Source organism: Chenopodium album, chromosome 2 (genome assembly GCF_948465745.1).
Source record: "Chenopodium album chromosome 2, dcCheAlbu1.1, whole genome shotgun sequence".
NCBI classification, from domain to species: domain Eukaryota; kingdom Viridiplantae; phylum Streptophyta; class Magnoliopsida; order Caryophyllales; family Amaranthaceae; genus Chenopodium; species Chenopodium album.
This window is the reverse complement of record NC_137835.1, coordinates 69475443-69500588: the sequence shown is the minus strand read 5'-3', so window position 1 is coordinate 69500588 and position 25146 is coordinate 69475443. Positions and strand designations below refer to the sequence as shown.

The following is a 25146-nucleotide window of genomic DNA, read 5'->3' as shown; positions in this document are numbered from 1 at the left end:
GATAACTGGTGAATATTGGTGAATGAAGACGGAGTTTTTAATACGTTATTTATAGAGAAAATCAGCCAAAAAGATAAAATAAACAAAACAGAGTCTGGCGCACGAAAAACAGAGCTGGCGCCAACCCTGGCTAACTAGCGCCAGGCACCAACACTAGCGCCAGGCCTGGTTCCAGGCGCCAATGCTTGGAGTCAGGCGCCAAGCCTGTTTTAACGCGTTTTCGAAAATCAGATAAGTTTGCCGTACTGGAGGATAAAATCAGATATTTTCCTCAAAAATGCTATTTGATTTCAATTAAAACTCTGAAAAGTCAACAAAAGTCAATTTATCAATGCTAATTGAATTAGGATTGAAAAGAACCTTCTAGAAGAATCTAGAAGACTAAAACCATTCCTAATTGCATTAGGAATGATAAATCATATTAGGCCCTCCCCTAGATCATTGGGCCGCATATAAGGCTCAAACCGGGCCCAGTTTAATAAATTGGCCATAACTTCCTCAATATTCATCGGAATTGGGCTTATAATATATCGTTGGAAAGCACTTGTCAAGCCCCATCCAACTACACTACTATTGGACCCATATCATGGACCAACCAAACTGGATTGGATGTTTTCTTAAAATAAGTTTTCAAAAACAGAGAGAAAAGGAAAAGAAATTAAAACTATCCGCAACACTAGACTTTCCACACTTTCACTTCATTCGATTATGATTCGACGCGAAAGGTACTCATCACTGGGTTTGTTTTTGGGGAGACAGAAATGGGTGTCTACAATTACTAATTTGTGTTTTCTAGTGTTTTCGTAGTTTTAGTTGTATTTAACAGGAAATTGCACTTTTGGAGCATTTTCCCGGGTTTTATGGATCAACTACGGAAGCTAGAAGGATACGACCACTTTTGAAGCCCAGGATCGGTGAGAGCCGATGATTAAGGGCTCGGCATGAGACACCGAGGTTATTGGATCGTTTAATCAAGACCCGATGAGGAAACTTAGATTGGGCCGAGGAATTGAGCCCAATCAGAATCCGAGCCTCGAAGAAGAAGACCGGGCCCGATCGGGCAAGCTTGCGCCCGATCGGGCGGGCGCGCATAAGAGAACACCAGCAAGAAGGCGCGCCCGATCGGGTGAGCGTTAGCTCGATCGGGTGCGGCTGCCCAGGTGGATCGTGAAGAAAAAGGCGGGCCCGATCGGGTGCATGTTTTCTCAAGACCTGATAAATTAGTTTTAATTTTTGTTTTAGGGAATGTTTAAGTACGAGATTTGTACGTAATTTTTGATTACCTTCTTTTTTAGACTTTCTCTCTCAACTTAGGATATTTCTCTCTCTTAAATTCTCTCTCAACTTTTGTTCTTAATTACTTCCATTAATCCAGTTTTCTTTTGGTAACAATTTCTTCTCTTTTAATTTCAGCTATTTTACTTACTTCTTTGATTATGCTTTGCTTTATTTATTTGATTAGTTTAGTTATGATGATGCTTGAGTAGTTTTATTTCTAGGGTTTATGGGGATCTAATAAATGATATGAAGGGGTAAATTTGTGATTGTTAATTATCAATGCTTGGTTAATTTACTATTGATTGATTTAATTCTATGCAATTAGGTTTGGCCAGATTTAATTGTATGAGTTTAGCAATATTAATTCGAGATTCGACAGATAAGAATTGATGTTTAGGCTTAGTTTCAACAGGCGGACTAACTTATAAATGGTTAATTAACTCTGTGATTATAATACGTAGCGAAAGCCCTTTATAATCTGATTAACCAATGCTTGATGATTGCTTATTATGATTTACCCTGGAATATTGTTTATTAGTGAACCTATGCCCTAGGTCTTTTAATATTTGATTTTCCCCTTCTTTATTTCTTTCGACCTTTTTATCCGTAGTATAGATTTTATTCACAAAAATATTGGTTACTTAGATAATTTAGATTATAATAATTAATTAGGAGTAAAAAGACTTGTTTCCCTGTGGAGTTCGACCCTACTTCCCTATCTACTTTAGTTAGAGGACTTAGGTAATTATTTTTGATTAGGGGTAACGACTTTACCCTATCACCCAACAAGTGTAAAGTCTTAGTCTTTAAAAGGGTCATGGGCATTTAAGGAGAAGGATCCCCTACGATGGGCACACCCTCCTTACAATTAGTTGGGTTACTAGGTGTGTGTGTGTGTGTGTGTGAATTACTTCTTTGCATACAGTATTATAGGCTTCAAGGTTGAAGCTGAGTGTTAGAGTTATCAAGGAGTACGAGTGAATCTAAGTCAAGGACTTAGGTTACGTAGGATAGGGTCCTACTAGGTAGCAAGTTCAGTCTAGAGCTTGTGAGTAAAGGTCTGAGTATAATAGGTTGTAACTTGTGTGTTTTCCCTATAATAGTGGATTGATTGGTTTTGGAAATCCCTTAGAGTGTCGAGGTTTTACTTCTAGTTGGGCTCTAGAAGGTTTCCTTGTAAAATATTGTGTGCATTGCAAGTTCTTTTACATTCTGTTTTATATTCTGCAAAATTAGTCAATAGGAACTCACATACAATTCACCCCCCTCTTGTATTGTTCGTCTCAACTAACAGTCAAGAAAGACCAAATGTGGATGATAGTAATGAAAACGATGATAATTCGAAAGGGAATGAACAAGAAGATCGAAAACACAATGGAGAATATACAAGATGACAAAGACATCGATAATAATGAAATTTCAATGAATTATGTTTCAACCAAGATTCGTTGGAATAGAAAAGATGTTATCGTAAATGAAATATTTGCAAATTCCATTGAAATTGAAATTGTGTTTGATGAAAATGATCTTCAGCCATAAGTGATTGGCCAAAGTGGAAGGAAGCAATGCAAGTTGCGTTAAAGTCACTTGAAAGAAGTTTTTAGAAAATTAACCATTACATCGGTAAGTGTAAAACCAGTTGGACACAAATGGGTATTTTTGAGAAAACGTAATGAGAAAAATGAAATACTTAGATACAAGGCAAGACTTGTAGCCCAAGGATTTTCTCAAATCTAGGGGATTGGTTTTGAAGAAACATATTCCCCATTAGTTGACGCAACTACATTAAGATTTCTAGTAAGTTTAACAGTCACAAAAGGATTACAAATGCGATTAATAGATGTAGTGACTGCATATTTGTATGGGTTTCTTGATACAAACATTTACATGAAAGTCCCCAAAGGACTAAAAATACTAGAAAACCGCAAGCCTACACAATTACTTTCCATAAACTTAAAAGGTCACTTTATATGGATTGAAAGTATTTGGGAGGATTTGTGTGGTATAACCGTCTCAGTGATACCTTATGAGAGAAGGGTTAGAACAATCAAATTAGTCCCTGTGGTTTATGAAGCAATCACAATCATGATTCGCTATTATTGCAGTTTATTTTGATGATCTGAATGTATCATCAGAATCCCAAATGAACTTGAGAAAATTGTGAAGTACTTGATGAAAGAGTTTGAAATAAAAGATCTTAAGAAAACTAAATTGAGCACTCGAGTAATGGTATTTTTGTCGAACAATTAAACTATAAAAAGAGTTTTGAAAAAATAAATTATGGACAAAATAACTCTAATCAACTCCCCAATAATGGTTGTTCATTTATTGAATTTGAAAAATCACCAATTCAAACCTTGAGAGTAAAATGAAGAAATTTTGGGTCTAGAATTACCATACTAAAGTGCAATTGCGGCTTTAATGTACTTAGATAACAATACTAGACCCGACATAGCTTTTTATGTGAACTTGTTATCCAGGTACAGTAACGTAGCGACATAATATATATAGACATTGGAAGAGAGTTCGACACGTACTCTGATACCTACGAGGGACAAGACCTTGGTTTATGTTGCTCTCGTTGGGTATGTCGACGCTTGATACTTATCAGATCCACAAAATGCCAATTCAAGTCACAATAAATTGGATATTTGTTCACTTATGGTGGCAGTGCAATATCATGGAAATCAACAGAACCGACATTGAACGCAACATATTCGAATCACGTAGAGTTGATATCTCTTTATATATGAAGCCGGACAACGGGACAAGAATGTGTGTGGCTAAGGTCAATGATCAGTACTATCTAGACCTGGCAATCTTGACCCAGATCCGATGACCCGACCCATGACCCGAAATTGACCCAAAACCCGAATTAACCCGACCCGACCCGTACCCGACCCGAAGTGGAACTGACCCGACCTTGACCCAAAACCCGAAATGACCCAACCCGAAATGACCCGACCCGAGATGACCCGACCCGAAGTTGACCCGAGACCCGAAACGACCCGACCCGAAGTTGACCCGACCTTTAACTTCTTTTAGTAAATAATTGTATAAGTTATAAAAAGTTTATATTAAGAAATTATACATTAAGATAGACCCAACAACATCTTACATGACTACATTGACTTTCATATAATAGCTAAAAAGACGGTCAAAGTGAGATATGTAAATAGTGCAAAATGTCAAATCGTTAACAGTAATTTGGGACGGAGAGAGTATAAGAATAATTCAAAGAAATTATTACAACAATGACAATGATAATAAGAGTACGTATTAAAACTAAGATCAATAGGAGAGTGAGGTGTAACTCAATTAGTTAGAGCATCCCTCTGAGATCTTGAAAGTGATTCTCAATCTAAACACAAAAAAAAAAAAAAAAAAGGTTAATATAAGTCAAACAATTACTATATTCCATGAAAAAAATAGCCTTAATAAATATAGTGAGTTTTTCGTCAAAATATATATATATATATATATATATATATATATATATATATATATATATATATATATATATATATATATATATATGTATAGTTGAATTTAACCCAATGAATCACCCGAATATGACCCGACCCGAAGTTAACCCGAAAATTAACCTGACCCGAACTGACCCGACCCAAACTGACCCGACTTGAAAATTGACCCAACCCGAACTCGACCCGAAGTGTTGACCCGATACCCGACCCGCCCCGATTATCAGTCGACCCGAAACCCGAAATGACCCGACCCGAACTTGACCCGATAACCTTTTGCCCCGAACTTCACCCAACCCATACCCGACCCGAATGACCCATTTGCCAGGTCTAGTACTATCCAAGAAGAATGTGGAATGAACGTAATAACAAAATATCCAACCATCATCTTGTAAGACAATATGGCATGCATCACTCAAGTAGCTAATGGATATATTAAGGGAGATAGAACAAAGCATCTATCCCCAAAACTATTCTTCACACATGATCTGCGAAAGGAAGAGAAAATAAATGTCCAGCAAATTCAATCTTGTGACAATCTTGTCGATTTGCTCACCAAATCCCTTCCTTTGAAGAAATTTGAGCAATTATCACAAAATCGAAATACGATGTCTTAGTGAACTGCAGTAAAATCAGAGGAGTATTATATACAATGTGCTCTTTTTCCTTCGATTAGGTTTTTATCCCACTAGGTTTTTATTGAAATTGTTTTTAACGAGGCAATATACCAAAACATATAATATAATATCATTGTACTCTTTTTTCCTGACCATGGTTTTTATCCCATAGGGTTTTACTTACCAAGGTTTTTAATGAAATGACTCGTACCCCATTTCATGTGAATATTAAAAGGGGGAGTGTTGAGAAAAATAAAAAGTTGATAGAAGTTCACATGCATGTAGTCTTTAACTGGGTTTTTTTTAACTGGTTAATGCAATGTAACCTATAGTACAACACTTAGTACAATAATAATGCTAGTTTTAATATTGTAAAACTTTGCCTATAAAAGGGCAAGTTCACAATTGTGAATGAAAAATATAATTCTACTACACAATACCTCAATCTCATTTTCTACTTATTTTCTACTTCTTTAATTGTTAACCTATCATTAAAATATAATTCCTATTTTAATGATAAAATTTTCATTTTTAAGATGAAATTTTATTTGTTTTGCTAGTATTCCGCCCAACTTATTTTTATATGTCAACTTATTTTTATATGTGGCTAGCCACATAGTGTGACAACTTCACAATAAAGCAATTATTAAAGTAATAGGGGGTTATGTTGATGAGAAAATAAGGTTACCTTAATGTATGTGGGTTATTTAAATGAAAAAAAAAGTTACTCTCTTACATATATAAGTGGAATCATTCTTTTAATTTTAAAACAAAAAAATAGGGGTTACTTGAATGAACAAATGGGGTTACTTATTTCTAATTAGTTGATAGTATTCATATAATGAATTGGAGTTACTTTATTAATGGATAAAATAAGGTTACTCTTAAGAATAAATAGGGTTACGCATATATATAAATAAGGATTGTTCTTATAAATCAGTGTTGGCACACCATGTAGCTAGATACATACAAAACTTATTCATTACAACCATAAAGATTGAAAAATTATCACGAAATAGAGAGCCTCATTCAGAGCCCTAGTTAAAGTTACTCTTAAATTAACAGTCATACATTGAATTAACGTAAACCCGCCTTATACATGTTAGTTTAGATGAACTAATACAAGAGGGGAGGTGAATAGTAGTAGGTTCCAATTATGAAACTTATGTGGAAATTAAAAACAAAACATAAAAGGAACTTAGGGGGTGTTTGGTTTACATAACTAAGGTATAAGGTATGGGTTTGGAATGGTTTAAACCCATACCTTATGTTTGTTTTATGATTTTATGAGTTTCAAACCCATACCTCAAACCCCCAAGGTATGGGGTTTAGAAACCTTGGGGGGAGGTGGGTTTGGCTCATTCCCATACATTTAGGCATTAAATAAAAGAAAAACATTGGATTTTATGATCATACCAAACATATGGTATTAAGAATCAAGTTCCAAACCCATACCACTATGGTTTCATTCCTGATTCCAACCCCATACCAGTTTGCGAACCAAACGCCCCCTTAAGGAACACAACAAGATTTTACGAGGAAACCTTCTAAGGCCTAACTGGAAGTAAAACCTCGGCCCTTCTCGGGACTTTCAAACAAACTTCACTATAATAGGCAACTCTCCTAGTACAATCTATTATTACATACCTTTCTCACAAGTTCCACTATGGACACTTGCTACCATATCAGAACATATCCTACCCGACCTGAGACCCAGTCAGGTTCTCTCAGCACTACTTAAGTGCCTACACTCTGCTTCCTCACTGAAGCCTACTCTCTGTGTACTCACTGCTATCACTTGAACTTTAGAGAAGACACACGTACTCCTCCACTCAAATGCGAATTGTCAAGAATTCACGAACTCCCCAAAAACCAATTACAACACAAAGACTCACTCTAATATATAAATGGAAAGCTACACATGAAACCCGAAATCAAAATGATACAGCTTAAACCTTTGGCAAACTTACTCGTAAGCACTAGGTGGTTTTCACGCTTAAAACTCTCATTTTTCTTCGCTGCATTACTTCTATATTTATAGAAGTTCCTCCGCTCATAAAGTAGGGTTTAGCAAAATGATAAGTTCAAACAAAAATTCATTCTTATCATTTCAAAATCGAAATCAAACAGATTTAATTTCGTTTTTAGGAAAACCCTTTTTCTAATCAAATATGATTTATTTAAAAGATAAAGTTTTATGAAAAAGATAAAACCGAGTAAATCAAATTTTAAAAGATAAAATCAAATAAAATACTTTTTCATAAACCTAAGCTTATCTTCTGCGAATTACTTAGTTTGTCAAGCTCTATTCGATTTCTAATAAGTTCCATGTATAACAACTAGATATATATTTACATCATCCTAGAAAAACAAACTTATCTTTAATACAACCTAAGTTATGAAGTCCATCTTTTTCGGATGATATCTCGAGCTCTACTCTGATCCTTAGTTGTTGAGGTTTGCCCCAGCCTTACACCGGAACCAAGTCATTACAACCCGTTGCGAAGTTCCTGTTGGAAACTCCTTGAAGTTTCATTTCTGGAACTCTTCTTCTGTCTTTACTAATCATCCTGGACCTTCATTCTAAAGTTCCTCTACTTCAGTTCCTACTTCAACTCTTAGAGTCTACTAAACCTGCAAACATCACAACACTAGAAAATCCTTAATAGATAGAAGCTTGCTCAATCACAACCATCATCATCAAAACTCATAAGGCCAGGGTCAACAATACAAGACTTATGGTTCCATTAATTGCAAATTGGATACCACACAATAAACTATTTTGAAATTGATAAGGAAATAGTAATCTCTAATAAGTAATACTACGTAAGTAATAAGCAAGAGTATGACTTGTCTTATCCTTAGTATTGACTTAATATCACAAGTCAATAGAGTTCAAATAACCACGTAGCTAACTTATGTCCATTAATTAATTATACAGTGTTTCATTCATACTTTGCTAGTGAGTAGAGATTGATAGTTTGACACTAATTTTTGTTGGAAGTTCTCTAAAAATTGCCAATTATGGCTGACAGCTCTGATGGTTTTCCAGCAGGTAATTACATTGTATCTTGTCCATCCTATTCAACGTGTACACCCGAGTGTATGACGGAGTATGAATGACGCGCCACCTTCTTTCCCTAATCCTCTTGGCACTGTGTCTTTATTTGCAGTGTGGCTTGTGCTTGTCATCTTTCTAGTTTTTGCACTGTTAGTGACGATATGCTGCTGTTTCATAAGGATCATGGAGATGCACGCAGAACCCAACCAAATTGTGTCAAATCCAAATTTGGCCGATGAAGCTGCACCCACTTTAGAAAGATTTTTAAGCAACATTGCTCGTGAAAAACCCCTTCGCTTCTCTTCCCAGCAGCTTGCTGGATTCACTCAAAACTTCTCTAAGGTACTCTTTTGATGATTTTCTAGGAACTACTTAGCTTATCAATTGAGAGTGAGGGATATATAGCTTATCTGACTCGAGCTCCCCTCTCAATTTTAGGAGATTTTGAGGTTCTCTCTAAACACCCAACAGGTCTTAGTCGTCTTACTATATTTGTATTAATGAAAATTTTATTAATATGATATATACTACCTCCGTTACAAGTTATGTACAACGATCGTTGCACATAACCTGTAACGAAGGTAGTATAATGTTATCTTCAATAGTTTTTTCATTATGGACCTAAAATTATTTAATAATAAAATTCGCACATAAAGCCATGTTCATTATTTACTTTTTCTGGTCTAATTTATTTGTTCTTATTATTTTTTTTTATTTGATCGTAATAAGATCTCGTTTTGTGCACCTTTTTTTTATAATTTGAACTTATATATTTTGATCCGGATTAATATGAACATATTTTTGTTAATCCGATTTGATTGTCTGATCCGATCAAAATTTAACCTTATATGTATTGTAATCTATAAAGAAAAAAAGTTATCAAATGGTGTCTTGTTAAATTCGTAAAAATGTGTACTTTATTTTTTTGTAATTTTCATAATATTTTTCATTACAAAATTAAAAATATTTAGCGATAAAAACCGCTCATAAAACAAAAAAGTATGTTATAAACAAAGTTCCTCTAATCTAATACTCCCTCCTTTTTAAAATACTTGCTCCACTTTCCTTTTACAGTCGTTTTAAATACTTGCTCAATTTCCTTATTTGGAAAACTTTTATTATATTTAATTAATTTCTCTCACCTAGTGAACCCCCCATAATCATATTTTATTAAATTTATATTCTCTCCCTTCCAATTCTCCCCACTACTTTTATTTTTTACAATTTTTTTATTCTTCCTCCTACCCCACTACCTTCATATTTTATTACTTTCTCCAATTTCTCCTTAAACTCAGCGCATGGAGAAATGGAGTAAGTATTTAAAAACGGAGGGAGTATGAAATAATTAATCAGATTCTAAAATAAAACAAGGACTAAGAACCTGTTCACTTCAGCTTAATTTCAACTCAGTTTATTTCAACTCCAATCAATTCATTTCATTTCAGTTCAGCTTCTAATTTCCTTCTCTCATAAAATATTCATTTCAACTATATTCATTTCATTTCAGTTCAGTTCATCTCCTATCATTTCAATTCAGCTCCTATTAATGCAGTTCAGCTCAGTAAATGTGAACAAATCCTAAGTTTATTACGCCACATATACTTGTATATTGTCTCAAAACAAATAAATACTCCCATCCAAATTAGTTACGTCGCTTTCCTTTAAAATCATGAGCACTTAAATATTTTGTTTTTGTTTCCAAGGTGCTAGGCTCCGGAGGATTTGGGGTTGTGTACAAAGGAGAGTTCCCAAGTGGAGTACCAATTGCGGTCAAAGTTCTTAACAACAATACAAGTAAGACTGCTTCAGAACAATTTATGGCAGAAGTTGGCACCATTGGGCTAACCTACCATAGAAATTTAGTCAGGCTCTATGGCTTTTGTTCAAATAGCACCATGAGAGCTTTAATATACGAGTACATGGAGTTTGGGTCGCTCGATAAGTTGCTGTTCACTGAGATCAGAAAAACCATCGAATGGTCAAAGTTACATGACATTGCTATAGAAACTGCAAAGGGCATTGCATACTTGCATGAGGAGTGTCAAAAGAGGATTATTCATTACGATATTAAGCCCGGAAATGTGCTTCTTGACATTAATTTAAATCCAAAAGTGGCTGATTTCGGACTAGCAACACTTTGTAATCGTGATAGCACACATGTTATGTTATCCGGCTATAGAGGAACACCGGGTTATGCTGCTCCAGAATTGTGGACTCCTTACCCGGTTACCTAACGATGTGATGTGTACAGCTTTGGAATGCTACTCTTTGAGATTATTGGGAGGAGAACAAACCATGACACTAATCTTAGTGGGTGTAGCCAAGAGTGGCTTCCAAGATGGACTTATGAAAAGTTTCACAAAGATGAGTTGTCAGATATGTTCTCTACTTGTGAAATTCAAGAAAAAGACAGCGAAAAGGCAGAGCGAATGGTGAAAGTTGCTCTATGGTGTGTCCAATACTTACCCAAGGCTCGGCCAATGATGAGCCTTGTGGTTAAATGGTTGGACGGAGGAATAGAAACTGATACACCCCCAGATCCATTTGAGCATCTTCAAGACATGGAGCTTGGAAGTAAAGACTATTCGAATGGATCACCATCAATTCAAAATAGTGATGAATCTCTTCCTCCACTTATAGCTTGGAATCATTCAATGGAACCAACAAGTCCTACAATATGGGTTTCACTAGAAAACATGGAGAAAGGAGCAAATACCTTATGAGGTAAAATGCATACTCGACAGTGGACACTAAACAATCTATGGATGACAAATGTATTATAATTTACTGGATGATATTTCATCGTCTTTTCGACACTAAACTTTCATACCTTACTGTATTTTTCTGTTTGCTATACTTTATATCCCTATAATATATCCTTTATTAGATTCAATATCTGAATAAAATATGTGCCAATGTTTCATGAGTTGGATCTTAGATGTTGCTTTGATGATTGTATAACGAGACTACTACAATTTCTGCCATTTCCAAGGGTATTCGGCCACGTTCTTTTGGACTAAATAGAGTTGAACTGAATTGAACATAAAAATAGAGATGAGTAAAACTGAACAGAATGAAGATAAGCTAAACTAGTAAACTGTACAAAAATTCTGAAAAATAACCTTAATTTTTCCACCATCTCCAGAGCCGCTACCTCCTGTCATTGCTCTCGACTCACAGGGAAAAAATTAAAAAAAAATAATTTGGACCAAGAACTCGGTGCACAGACTCAAGAACTCACAGCAAAACGAACGTTGATTATGTAAATCAAACGCACGAAAAAAATTTAAACCTTAATTGGCTCTGATACCATGTTAAACTAAGCACAAAACATCAAGAATACTTTCTGTAATTCTCATTAATCACAAAGATCACAATACATGAATATATAACACTTAGGATAATAATATCCTCAATATTCTATCATATCTTTTCATAAGATATGTTTCCTAAATTATGCACAATAATATCACAATAAGATAATTCTAGATACACTAGAATATCTCCAATAAAAAGAATAGAGCCGAGGACTACAAGGGGCTAAAATATTAAGTTAACATTCTCCAAATGATCACAGATTAACAGCTCTAAGGATCTAGAACGAGAGTTGAAGGCACTATATTCGCGTCAAATCATTATTTGTACAAAATCAACACAGTTGGAACAGAATTCAATTCAATTACCCAGTATGATTCCACTAATATGTAAATAATTTTTCGTTGTATGATACAAAAGGGTTGGTAGAGAAACAATGCACAGAAATCAGGTTAAACTTTTTAGTATCTCGCACGATTTACAACTATCCCTGGTAAAAATGAAAAATTACATATAACCAAAGAAAATATGTAAACTATGAGTGACTAGAATGACATTTGCTGAAGCTGGATCAATGTTGAAATCAATCAGCATGTTTCTTTTGACAAATTCAGTAGATCAGTGAATTCAATCCATCAAGTCCAAATTGGGAACATACCAACCTAACTGTTCTACAATTTTATTCATTCTCTCTTGCTGACCTTTTGAGTCCCCAAAAGCTGTTGTAAAGGGGTAGATGTACGTTACCTTGGTGGCCATACAGCGATAGGCTACAACATCTCCTTTCACCAAGAACTCCATCACATCTCGCCCAAATCCTCCATCAACAACAGCTCGAAGGTATTGTCCTGGGTGTCATGGTTCACTATTAGCTATAACTGTCTAAACTAAGGGGTTGAATTACTTCATTTTGTCAGTTCTCATTATTAGAACTAGCATGATGTAAAATAAGTATATCAGCCTTTTCCAATAAAAAGTCTGTAACATGTGCAGATATTGCTTCTCTTGCAAAGTTCTCAATCACAATCCAAATATGCTAATCCAATTAGATACATATAAGAGAGTAACCAAAAGATAAAATAAAAAACTATTTACAAAGACGAGGTAAATAGAATACTACGATTACCATTAGGTGTGTCTTCCACAACTTGTATTTCAGCATTTTTCTGTGTACCCAATATTGCTTCTTGCAATTTCTGCACCAGTTTTAAAAACAAAAAATTGTGAACTCTATGAGATGAGATTGGAACTCTGGGAGCACAGAATAAAATAGGATAAAAGATAACAAGCTGGTTTCTTTACAAAACAAGCAAACTGATAGGAGTTATGACTAGCAGTTTCAATTTAAATTTAAATGAGCAGCACTTTCCATGAATGTGGTACATTCTGGCCTAAGGTAGCGAATCGCATACAAGTACAAGATGTACTAGTAATTTAGTTAACACTGGGAGTGAAGATTGGAATAGAACTACCTCCTCTCCTAAAATTTTCACTCCAAGCTTGGTCACGCCTACCAGTACAAGTATAAGATATGTTTTATAATATACTCCGGTGTTAGCTAAGTTCAGCTTTCATATAATCAATGGTGGTATACTAATATGATTGATATCTTGTTCGTCATCAGTTATAACAATTATTTTAGAGTAACATATTTCCAGAACTGCATGACCCCGATTCACTTTTATGAACTTCATAACCCTTAACTTATTTGCGTTATCTAAATATTTAGAAATTTCCTTAGCTTATTATATTCCTTAACTTATTCACCCTGTTTTAAATTTATTAAAACATACCTGAACTTTTCAGCATCATGTTCTGATAATCTGATTACTAAGCACTCAATAACCAAAAACTTTTACTTTTAATTTTAGAGTTATCTGGTCAATAAAATTGTTGTATGCTCCATAATTTCTTAGAGTTTCTATACAAAAAAATTAGAAAGATAAATCTTGAATTATACTTTCTACAATTCTTGTTTCTTAAAATCTATCCTGTTAAATAATTCCTTGACAACCAATTTCAGATCAATTGTAGACGAGCTGCAAGATGCACTTTAAATAATTGAACTCACTCAATCATGGATATTAGTTTTTGTTCCAACATAAATAAGAGCATCATTCTACCCCTATGAGTCAATATAGCCATTAGTTTATAATTCTACCTATTTAACAAATCTTTATCCATTATCAACAACACTGACTCATTGATATTGAAGTTGCAAACTGTAAATTATGCTAATCGCTATGTCCTCAAAGGTATTGTTTCTGATCCTTTCAAGCATTATATCTTGCCACCATGCATGTCTAAGACCCTATCAGGCAACATATTCTAATAGAACTTTGATTGAGTCAAAACTTTACCAAATTAAACAAGTTCTTTCAATCTTACTAACTTTTCATTCCAAATTCTTTCCTAAATTATTGATTTGAATTACAAACCCCAAAATGGCTAAATGGTCATAACCCCATTAGTTGCCTCTAAAATGGAACGGATAGTGAAAAAATGAGCAACAAAATAGTGTATGATACACATGCCACAACTAACCCTCAAATTGACCTCATCTCATTGAATAATGAATACCACACAATAAACTACTTGTATATTACTTCGTACAATCGATAAGAAAACAACAATAAACTAACCACATTATGACTACCTTTAACAATTCAAAATATTTCTGCTTCTATTTTCAATCCCAAATCATAAGAAATCATACCTGAACAGCATTTTCTGTAGAATCCAAGGGAATCTGCCATGGAAACTCAAAATTGGAAGATTTGGGGTTGGTAGTAACACACCCAGGATTAATGGAAGGGCAACCTCTTATTTTTCTGCAATTACAAAACTAATTATACCAAACAAAACAAAATTCAATCAAAATATAAAAATGGGAATGAGAGAATAAATCAATAATTAGTAAATTACCCATTTTCTAACCCAATAGGCAAGTTTTTGGACTGAGAAAAGGGAGTGGTAGGAGAAGGAAAAGGGGATGATTTAGAACTCAATGAAGGAAGAGCTAAAGAGGGTAATGGAGAACAAAGAGTGAAGGAGAGAGAAAGAGAGAGTGCCACTATATTGGTTAGAATACTGGGTTTCGAATTTTCGGTGGAAATTGCGGTGGTGGTGGTGGCAGAGGTGGGGTTGGGAGAGGTGGTGGTGGAGAGTGAGAGTTGAGGTTGAGGAGGTGGGAGTGGGAGAAGATGAGTTATTGAGTAGAAGCTCATCTTGGTCTTAATCTTTTGGGATTCTTGTGATCTTGTTGCATTATTAAGCGCCAATCTCAAGGATAATATGTGCTCAATTTACTATTTAACATACACTAGGTGGTTGTTTGGTTGGAATTTTTGGAATAGATTGGATTGCAATGGAGTTACAATCGATTCCATCCATTTTGTTGTTTGCTTAGACAAATCTAAACTTCTATATTTATTATTTAAAAACACAAATAGTGGCGGATCTTGGGCTAAAAAGTTTGGGAGTCAAGGTTTGATCCTCCAATCTTTTGCTCAAAAATAACAATACTTAACCACTATGTCATAACTTTTTAAATGTATATTTCTCTAGTTTTTTTTTACAGAGAGAGTGTTCTCTCTAGGGTTTATCTCTTGGGAAGGTTTCTACTTCTCTTATGAAGACTTTACCCATAGATCGGGCCTCTTTATCTCATCTCTTCCTTCTCTCTCTCATCCTTTTCTCTCTTTCTCCTCTCTTTGCGTTTTTTGGTGGTGGTCCGAAGGGGGGCTTGCCGGCGTTTGGGTTAAAACCCTTCTTTGTCGGTGAGTCACCCATCCCTTTCTCTTCCTCGTTTTGGGCTACAGCCGACGTTCGAGTTTTACTAGTTTGGTCCTCTTGCTTTGCCGCAGATCGTTCTCCTCCTCCGACGATCTTCTAGTGCAGGTCTTCTTTTCGGGCTCCGGTTGTTTAGTGTTAAAACCTTGGTTTGATCATTTTGTTGTGGGCTTAAGGGGTTGGTTATGGCACTGTGCATCCACGTCCGATCAAGGAGGTTTTCGGATCCGGTGTTTTGGCTTGAGCGGTTCGATTGTAGTCTACTTCGTTGAAGATTTTATTTGGTTTGGTGTTGTTTTAGAGTCTTGTTTGTTTTTTGGTTTTTATTTGTTTGTGTGTCTTTTATTAATACTTGGTGTTTCATAAATAATTCACTTGTTTCCATGGATATTAATTAGTGTGTTGAAGATTTTGGGTTTCATGGTTCCTGTCAAAGTTGCGAATATTGCGGGCGTATGTTTATCAGATTAATTTTGCATCAACAGATAGAATGCCGAAACATAATGAGCTCACAAAATCGTATTGCTTCAGATGAAGGGGATTTTTTTAAGGCTACTTTTTTAAAAATTTGTGATGTATTCAATTATGAAGATTCATGTATGTCTGTTAGTCTTCTGATATTGTCAGAAATTTTTGTAAGTGTTGTTAGGCCTTATGATCAATGAAATCTTTTTCTTTCTGTAAAAAAAAAATAAAAAATAAAAAACCCCTTTTTAAATGTAATTATTTTTAGACATTATATTACTTATAACCAACAACTTAGAAAAATTAAGGGGGGCTGAGCCCCGACCTGCCATAACAAAGGATCGCCTCGAATCATGCTTCCACGCCTCCCCAAGAAGCCATTTTTAAGAATTCGACGGGCCCGTAAAAAAATGAGGGTCCTTCCCAAACAAAATCAGGGGAGGCAGCAACCCCCACCTTCATCGCCACGGCACGGGAGGATTCTTTTCGAACAAATTGGACAAAGGGATGACCCAGTCGAATCCACTGTTTAATATAGTATGCCCATCTCTGGATTCTGTCTTTCAAAGAGAGTCTCACACTAACCAACCAACTAAGATGGATTCAACTGGTTGTTTGGGTGCCAGAATTCCTTTCCATGCATGTTATGGAAAAGCATAAAGATTATTTTCTGGAATGTGATGGGCTTCAACTGCTACATTTTAATATGTGGTCGCCTAGGTCACGAATCGCAAGCAAGACTATTTCGAGAAGCGCCTATCCACTATGAGATTAGATAGAATGTCCAGATAGCTCATCATAAAAATAGAAAGAAGCTCTTACAGAATTGAGATAGACTATCATGCCACATGGAAAATGTAAACTTTATTTTTCACCAATGTCACATGTCACCTCATTTAACCTTTCTTTTTTTAATCCCCTTCCATGTCAAGTTTTGCATGTCAAGTTCTCGATCTTCTTTTCAATCCAAATCGAGTTATGCGCTTCAGTTTCCGGCTTTCCGCCTCCACATTGTTGTTGTAATACTCCTAAATTAGCGAAGATCAAGATATCAACAACCAATCGCAACCCAAGTAAAGCTTTCTTTAAGTGCAATGATTGTGGTTTCTTCAAATAATTGGATGAAGGTGATATTCAATGACTGGGCAGTATGCAGACTAGTGACATTGCACAAGTTGTTGACAAATTAGTTGATTTGAGTAGAAACTTTAAGGATGCAGTTAACATAGGAGTTTTTATGTATATCATGTTATTGGTGATTATCTTGATTAAAGTTGGGTGATTTGATAGGATTAATGTAGTAGCAAAAAAAAATTAGCATTATCATGTAACAACATTTGAAGCTATCCTATATGAAACTTATTGATATTATCTAAGAAATATTTGGGTTTTATTGTCAAATTATGCGCATCATTCATATTATACGATCCAATTAAGATAAGAAAATTAAAGGAGTACCATTTCATAGAATAAGATAATAGCAGTTTCACCATTTGTTACACCCAAAAAATTATCACTACAACATAATTACATAATAATCAATTCCAAAAAAATAACCCCTTGCTAATTAATTAAATGTTAATCAACCCAAAATGTAAACTCCATCACAGTAGAATTTGTTAAAAATTAACCCGAACAAAAAAAAAACAATTTTATGCAAAAGACCATATGACATTCGAAAAAATCAGAGCATGGACAACCTCTTCAATATTTTCCTTCTTTTTGGGCTGATGTAGCCTTCCTCATTGTTTGTTGCTGCTGCAGTAATTGGTTCAGGTTAAGTGGAAGCTTCTGCGGGGAATGTTGCTTGTTTGCTTCTGGTTCTTGGATTGGTGGTTGAAGGAACGGGTTAGCTTGAGATTGGATTGGTGGTTGAAGGTACAGGTTGGCTTGAGCAGGCTCTAAGAACATGTTGTGGGGTAGATGCTTGACTGACCATCATTTCAATCAGGTTCCCATCATCTTCATCTTGTGAGTTGTGATGCCTTGATCTCTTTCTTACCTTGACAACTTCTTTGGTCTTGAAAAAACCTGATTTCTCTTACATTTCCTTCTTAGTAGGTCCACCTTTACAAGTCAAGGTGTTATGTCCAAACTGCTTACAGTTCCCACATTGGACAGTTGAGAACCTCTTGCCTTTTCTTTGTTCACCCTCCTCTCTCCTCCTGTTCCTAGAAGGTCTGCCTACACTTCTTTTCATAGTTGGGGGGGATTAGTTTAGGAACATCTAGGTCATGCCAATGTTGTGGATCAGGTATGGGCAAGATATTGCCTTTATAAGCTGCCTTGTATCTAGAAATAGAGTACCATTCACTAACAAAATCCAAAGGGTCTTTCCCAACATGAAGTATAGCTCTTACTCCATGCTTGCATGGAATTCCTTTAATTTGCCTCCTACCACATACACAACTCTCACACATTGTTTGGATAGAAGGAAATGGAAGGAAAAGAAAGGGAGGGGGACAAAATCTCTTGCTTGGGTAAAGGACGAGGGGAAGGAAGGGAAAGGAGAGGGAGGGATCCTTTTTCCTTATCTCTTTAATAAGCATAATACTTGCAAAATTGGAGAGATTTAGAGGGAAAATGGAGCTCACCTCCCCCGCCCCCTTCTCTTTTCCCTTCCTCTTTTATCCCTCCCCTTCCTTTCCTTCCATGTTTCCCATCCAAACAAAGCATTAGTGTTTAGAGAAACAGGTTGCATGCTTCTCCCATCTGATATCTCATACTCTATCTCATACTCTCCCCTCCCTGATGGATATTGTAGACACCTAAAAATGTCTCCCCAAAACCAAACCCGTTGATGAACACCTTTCACCGCCATTATTGGTCGAGTTGAGTATTTAATCTTTAGAGTGCTTAAATACATGTTCTATCCAATATATTTCATGAACCAATCCAATTTCTAGCTCATTTCCCTAAACCATAACCTATTTTCCACTTTTCGTGTCCACTGAGAGAAACTGATTTTATGGCTATAAAATTTTGATCCAATTATTATTTTTTTGGATAGGCCTTTAAATAAGCTTTCCAACCATATATCATAAGCCCAATTCCGAGCTATAACGAAAAAGATATGAGCAAAACATTAAACTCGGCCCAAAACCGACACCTTTCTACTAAAACGACCATATTTTAAAATCTACAAATTATTTTGACCTGATTCCAATTGTGTTGGAAATTAGACTTGATAATCTTTCCAATGATATATTATATGCTTTATTCCGAGTTACGGATCAAAAGTTATGATGATTTTAAAAACGCGTAAAAAACTGGAATTGCCGCGCAGCAGCTAAAATGCCGCGACGCGGCAAGATCTGACGTGGCACGGGAGAAATTCCCGTGACACGGTAATTTGGAGGGGATTTTCATGTTTTTTAGTGCTCCGTGACTTGGCATAAGTACCGTGACCCGGCGCCATATGCCGTGACACGGTGGACTTTGCCGCGTCACGGCGTTTTCTGCCGTGTCACGGTGGGTTGCTGACGTGTCACGGTGCTTAAAACTTCCCCGCGTCACGGGGAACTGTGCCGCGACACGGGAATTACTGCCGTGTCATGGTAGGAATTCCCGTGTCACGGTGCCAGTGCTGTGACACAGGACAACTCCGTGTCTTTTCCGTGTAATCCCTTCACGCGTTTTTACTCCCGTAGGTCAAATATTTCCCGCGTCACTCTATTTTTCCCCGCGTCACGCTAATTTCCCCCGTGACACGATAGAATCTGCCGTGTCGCGGTAGCCTTTTTTAGGGTTTTTATCTTTTTAGGGTTTCGTGTGTTCCCTCTGTTCATTTTTCCTATAAATACCCCCCTCCTTTCTGCAGTTCGGGGCACCAATAATCATTCTCTCTCACCTTACACCAAAAATCATTCTCTTCTCCCTCTTTAACCTAATTTCTAGCCTCCTTATTCTTTCATAACAATTCCCCTAAGCACTCCAAGGAGTCTATACTTAACCCGAGGTTCCGTCCTTAAACCAAGGCGTGAAAGGTACAAATAACTGAGGGTTTGGACCAAATCAAATCTAATATTTATTTAATTTAATTTCCATTTACTTTATATTTTTATTGAAGTTACTAACAGTTTATTCATGATGTAGCAATTTAAAGGAACGCACGGAATGTGAGTAATTAATTAATTTAATTACTCTTATTTTATTTTCTTATTGCTAGTATCATGATTAGGTTATTTCATATTTAATTTGACTAAAGCTATTATTGTTGAATTGCTTCCAATATTAATGTATATTCTATTATATTTATTGATCACCCTATTGCATGTTTAAAGGGAATATGTAATTGAAAATCACGCCTAATAAGATAATTTGGACAACCGGTTTAGGATCCTTTTTAATCTTGTTGTTTAATCAAGTGATCACCAATATTTTAGAATTATGTTGCATTAATATTAAACCAATTTAGCTTAATAATAGTTTGGAGCAAATTGAATATTTTGTTTGTATGCCTTTGAGATCACAGGAATCATTTTTCACTATAAGAATCGAGTAGAGGCCAATACGGGCGAATGTGACTCCATGACTCACTTCGTACCATCATCCCCGATCCTCTTTTCGTGGTTCCGAACCATATGGAGTTAGTAATCTCATGGATTATGAATGGGGTGTAACCTTCACGGGTCAATCGTTGTTGCCTATCGTTGTCCCTTTTCTTGGTTGCCTTTTATGATCCGTGAACGGTTTACAAGTTCCTTAAAAACTTGTTGGCGGCTCCCTACTTTATTTGTCCCTAATCGTAATGTCAATTTTCACTTCCTATGAGTGTCAAGCATATTCACCACATGCTTTTAACGTAGGCACACTTCGAGCGACGCCTACAATTTGGCGACTCCACTGGGTAGGATTCTTAATTATTTATCGATTTGAGTGATCGATATTTAATTAAGATGAGTGGATGAGACTTGAAAGATTCTTGAAAAAATATTCCTGTGATTAATTTGGCATTTTTGCATCTGCATAGACGTTTTAACGTCGCATTCAGGTCTGTCCCGTAGGAAAAATTGGATAACTTGGTTGCGCGCGAAGGAAAACAGGGCACCAGTCAGATCTTCTGACTGCCGTGCCACGGCAGAATCTGCCGTGTCACGGTACAGTGCACCGTCTGACGGTGCACAGTACCGTGACACGGGAATTTTTTCCGTGTCACGGCAGTCCTAAAATCAGTCCGGTGGCTTATTTTCTTTCCTCATAGTCGACTTCCTTCGATTTTTCTGAAAAAATGTATGTGTTCTACATGCGTCTTAGCCCCGGGGGATTTAAGCTCTATCGACCCAAAAACGCTCATGGCAATAAGGGTTCATCCGAGTTATTAAATCCACCCAAACCATGGAGTCGAGTTCTATTTCATCACGAACTCGCGGAGCCGCCCGTTGGCATACACCCTCAAGGGAGGCTGCCTTGCTAACGCGTCCAAATTCTTAACCATGGTACCCTATTGACACCAAATAAACTTGACCATAGTCGAACATAGAACTTGACCTTAGGTTGCGAACTATTCTTTGCATCATTGTGCCTACATGTTTTATGTTTGGTCGTTTTGATCCTAACCTTAACGATCTTTATTTGTCGATGGTGGATTATTTTATGACTAACGATTGCCAATGGACCGTACTCACTCAGTAATTAGCAAAAAAAAAAAAAATTGTCGTGTCACGGTACAGTGCACCGTCTGACGGTGTGCCGTACCGTGGCACGGGAAAGTTCACCGTGTCACAACAATTTCCACCATGACACGGTGGATTTTCCAAAAAAAAAAAAAAGTTTGCCGCGCCACGGGAAACTCTACCGTGTCACGGCAAATTTCCACCGTGACACGGTGGATTTTCCAAAAAAAAAAAAAAAAAAAAAAAAGTTTGCCGCGCCACGGGAAACTCTACCGTGTCACGGAAAATTTCCACCATGACACGGTTGATTTTCCAAAAAAAAAAAAAAAAAAAAGAAAGCGTCAGTCAAGTCTTCCGTGTTAATTTGGTCCTCGCGTCAGTCATTTTGGTTATTGTTCACATGTCTAGCCATACGATCATACCACGAGTCTTATAACATCACTTAGTCACTCACGAGTCAAGTATAGTCCACACACTTTCTTTATGTTCCGACTCGAGTCGTGCACCAAGTCGTTTATGATCGTATATTAGGTTCATGCACCCTTTTTTCGTCATAATAAAAAATGAGTGGAGTTTTCTCACTTGTTTTCAAATGTCTATTTTTTTCCTTCCTTTCCTATCTTGAGAAATGAGTCAAACAATTAAGTGAATTATTTTATTTCACAGTACTTGGTCAAGGAACAGGGATAGATCAATACGGTTCGAGCCATTACCGCAACAATCTCTCAGATCTAATAGGCGTTCAAAGAGAACTTTGTCATCTCCGTTACTCATCACCTTTCAATGGCAACTAAAGAAGACATTGAGAACATCAACAAATCCATTGAGGCACTGTCTTCCATGATGCAAACCCTTACCACTAGGGTCACTACCGTGGAACAAAACAAGGTCACTGTTTCCACCCTTGACAAACTGAAGGAACAAATGAGTAAGATCTCTGAGGATTTCACTTATGTGGAACGCCCTCCCACTCCTTTGGATGTGAAGGATAGACTCCCTGAAAAGTTCTCCACTACTGATATTCCAAAGTTCAAGCCTACTGAAAATCCAATATTCCATTTGAAGGCGTTCTCTGCAACCATGGCTCTTAAGGGATTGGACGTAACACTCTTCTCTACGGTGTTCCCTCTCTCCTTAGAACATGCTTGCCAACAATGGTTTTATTCCTTAGATGCCAAGCGTACTGCGACTTGGCAAGATGTCACCGAAAGTTTCATGAATCGTTACAAGTGTAACATTCAAACTAAAACTTCTGAACGTGAACTCTCCATTCTCAAACAGAAAGAGAATGAAGGCTTCACCGCTTATCTGAACAGGTGGAGGGAAACGGCTTCACTCTTGGTAGATCCTCCCAAAGAAAGAGAGATGGTTCGCCTCTTTATTCAAAATCTGACTCACAAGTATAGGGAACATCTCAAATTCCTTCCACTGAACACTTTCGAAGCTGTATACGACATCGGCATCAATATCGAGGATGAGCTAATAAAGACTGCTGGTAGTAACAATAATAACACTTGGAAAAACAAGAAGAACGACCATCCTTCTTCTTCGTCTTCTAAGCACGAAAATACTACCAACAATATAAGCCAAGTTGATCTCAATGAAGTGTTAGCTCTTGATACTCCATTGCCCAAGAAGAAAAGAACTTACACTTCTTTAGGAATGACTTATGATGCGGCCTTTGATCGCCTTCACAGTTAAGGCTTGATCACACCTATTGGGCCATTTCCAGAGCCAAAACCTGAAGAAAGGAGCGCCAAATGCAATCCCAATGCCCATTGCAAGTACCATCAAGGAAGGGGCCACACTACGGAGCAATGTTGGAATTTGAAGGACGTCATTCAAGACTTGATAGATGCAAATAAACTTCCTGTCCCTCCAGGCGGCAAGAAGTAATGAATACAAGGCACACAGATCCTTCGTGCAAGATTTCATGCTTTTTTTTATTCTTTTGTTTCAACCCTCTCCCCTAATAAGTCTAGCATAGGTTCTCGTTATCCATGTGTACTGTCTATGTGTCATATTTCTTACCTTTTCCATCAATGAGCATTCCTTTCCTTTGCAATCGATCATCGAATTCATTTGCAAAATAAAAAAAAAAAATCAATTACCGAACTAAACCCAAGGTACACCAATGACTTGAGGCACCTTTGCAACCATGTCATTCCCTGTTAACCGTTCAATCACATTCCATTTCTTCATCAACCATTTTGAGCCTCGTCTAACGTTTGGCCTTCATTTCTTCAACCCACATTCACTTAACCCTGGGATTGGAAGATGTGTAATTGTATAACATTCAAAAAACAAGTAAAAAAAAAAAGAAAGCAGCAAAGCAACAATAAAACAATGTCTAAAGGCAAGTGTTCCAATGTCTTTGATATGAACACGTCTCAAATTGCGTCTCTCATCGAGTGCTCGGTACCGTGCCTGAGAAACATGAATGCTAAGTGAGTGATGGACCGCATGATCTAAGATTGCCTACATTGATTCAAAAGAATGAAAAAAAAAAGTTCAAAGCAAAAAAAAAAAAAAAATGTGTTGAAAATAAACTCGCAAAATTCAAAATTTTCAAATTCAAAATTACACATCTTGGGGATTCTCTCGGGTCTTGAGCATTTTACCCCTTTCTTCCTTAAACCATCAACTTAACCACATTACAACCCTTGAAAGACCTCTTTGAGGTGTACATACACTTGTGCAAAGTTCGGTTAGAGCTACGTTGGCCTGATTCCTAACGGATACGTAGGCAACCTCATATCGAGGTGCGGCCACATTCACATTCATATTCACATTTATATTCATATCTATGCATGATCGAGTCAAAGAATATCCAATGCTTATCCCTACCCATTTAGAGCTAGACTTGGGGGCTTGAACCCAAATCACATTATCTTACCCAGCCTGAAGAGTCATCATCTTTAACTCTTCTCACATCTCTTTCCATCGCTATAACCCTTGCGGCCAGCCTTAGTATCACATTCACACACTTCACTCACACATCCATATCCATATCAATCATCCTTCCCTTTAAGAGCCCTTTATCATGAAATCTTGTTTCAACACTGTGCATGCTTCATCATATTTAAAGACAACATTCAGTAGAAGAAACATTGCATACTTGCTTAGCTTCCTGACCTGAGCAATGTTCATTGTTTCGCATAATGTGCTAAGAAATATTTATATATCAATGATTTTTAATCATACAAAGCATATCGTGCTTAGCTCCTTGACCTAATACGTGCTTAGCTTCCAGACCTAAGTGACGTTCAAAATCGCTTCTTTACACCATATATGATGCTTAGCTCCATGACTTAAGTTCATTCATCTATTGTGTCACATGATGTAATTGTCCTTAGCCTCCTGGCCTAAGAACATGCATCATGCATACATTATTTTCAGGACAAACAATTCAATCCATACGATTCATTTTGTCTTGCTCAAGGAGGAAGTTCAAAACTTCTTTCCTTTTTCATTATTTTATTTTGGAGAAGTTCAAAAACTTTTTCCAAGTTTTCATGGAA

At 36.6% G+C, this 25146-nt stretch overlaps 1 protein-coding gene and 1 pseudogene across 2 annotated transcripts; one reads left to right on the top strand and one right to left on the bottom strand.

The window, feature by feature from the left end:
* Positions 1-8496: 8496 nt before the first annotated feature.
* On the top strand, positions 8497-11302 carry LOC145586795 (rust resistance kinase Lr10-like; annotated as a pseudogene). Its single transcript, XR_014101025.1, has 2 exons — positions 8497-8780; positions 10142-11302. The product of XR_014101025.1 is annotated as a rust resistance kinase Lr10-like (transcript).
* Positions 11303-12109: 807 nt separating this feature from the next.
* On the bottom strand, positions 12110-16850 carry LOC145600159 (thylakoid lumenal 17.9 kDa protein, chloroplastic-like). The gene is made up of 4 exons (XM_081656062.1): positions 14679-16850; positions 14470-14584; positions 12880-12949; positions 12110-12601 (listed from the first exon to the last, which is right to left on the bottom strand). The coding sequence occupies exons 1-4, from the start codon at positions 14978-14980 to the stop codon at positions 12381-12383; spliced, it is 708 nt and encodes a 235-aa protein (XP_081512188.1). The 5' UTR covers positions 14981-16850; the 3' UTR covers positions 12110-12380.
* Between the last annotated feature and the right edge of the window lie 8296 nt (positions 16851-25146).

Bases quoted from the DNA above. Each gene is read 5' to 3' on its own strand.
- LOC145600159 (XM_081656062.1), bottom strand. From the start codon at position 14,980: ATGAGCTTCTACTCAATAACTCATCTTCTCCCACTCCCACCTCCTCAA. The intron at 12,950-14,469 runs GTATGATTTCTT...AAACTGGTGCAG, and splicing joins CTACAGAAAATGCTGTTCAG to AAATTGCAAGAAGCAATATT. The intron at 12,602-12,879 runs GTAATCGTAGTA...CATGACACCCAG, and splicing joins TGTGGAAGACACACCTAATG to GACAATACCTTCGAGCTGTT.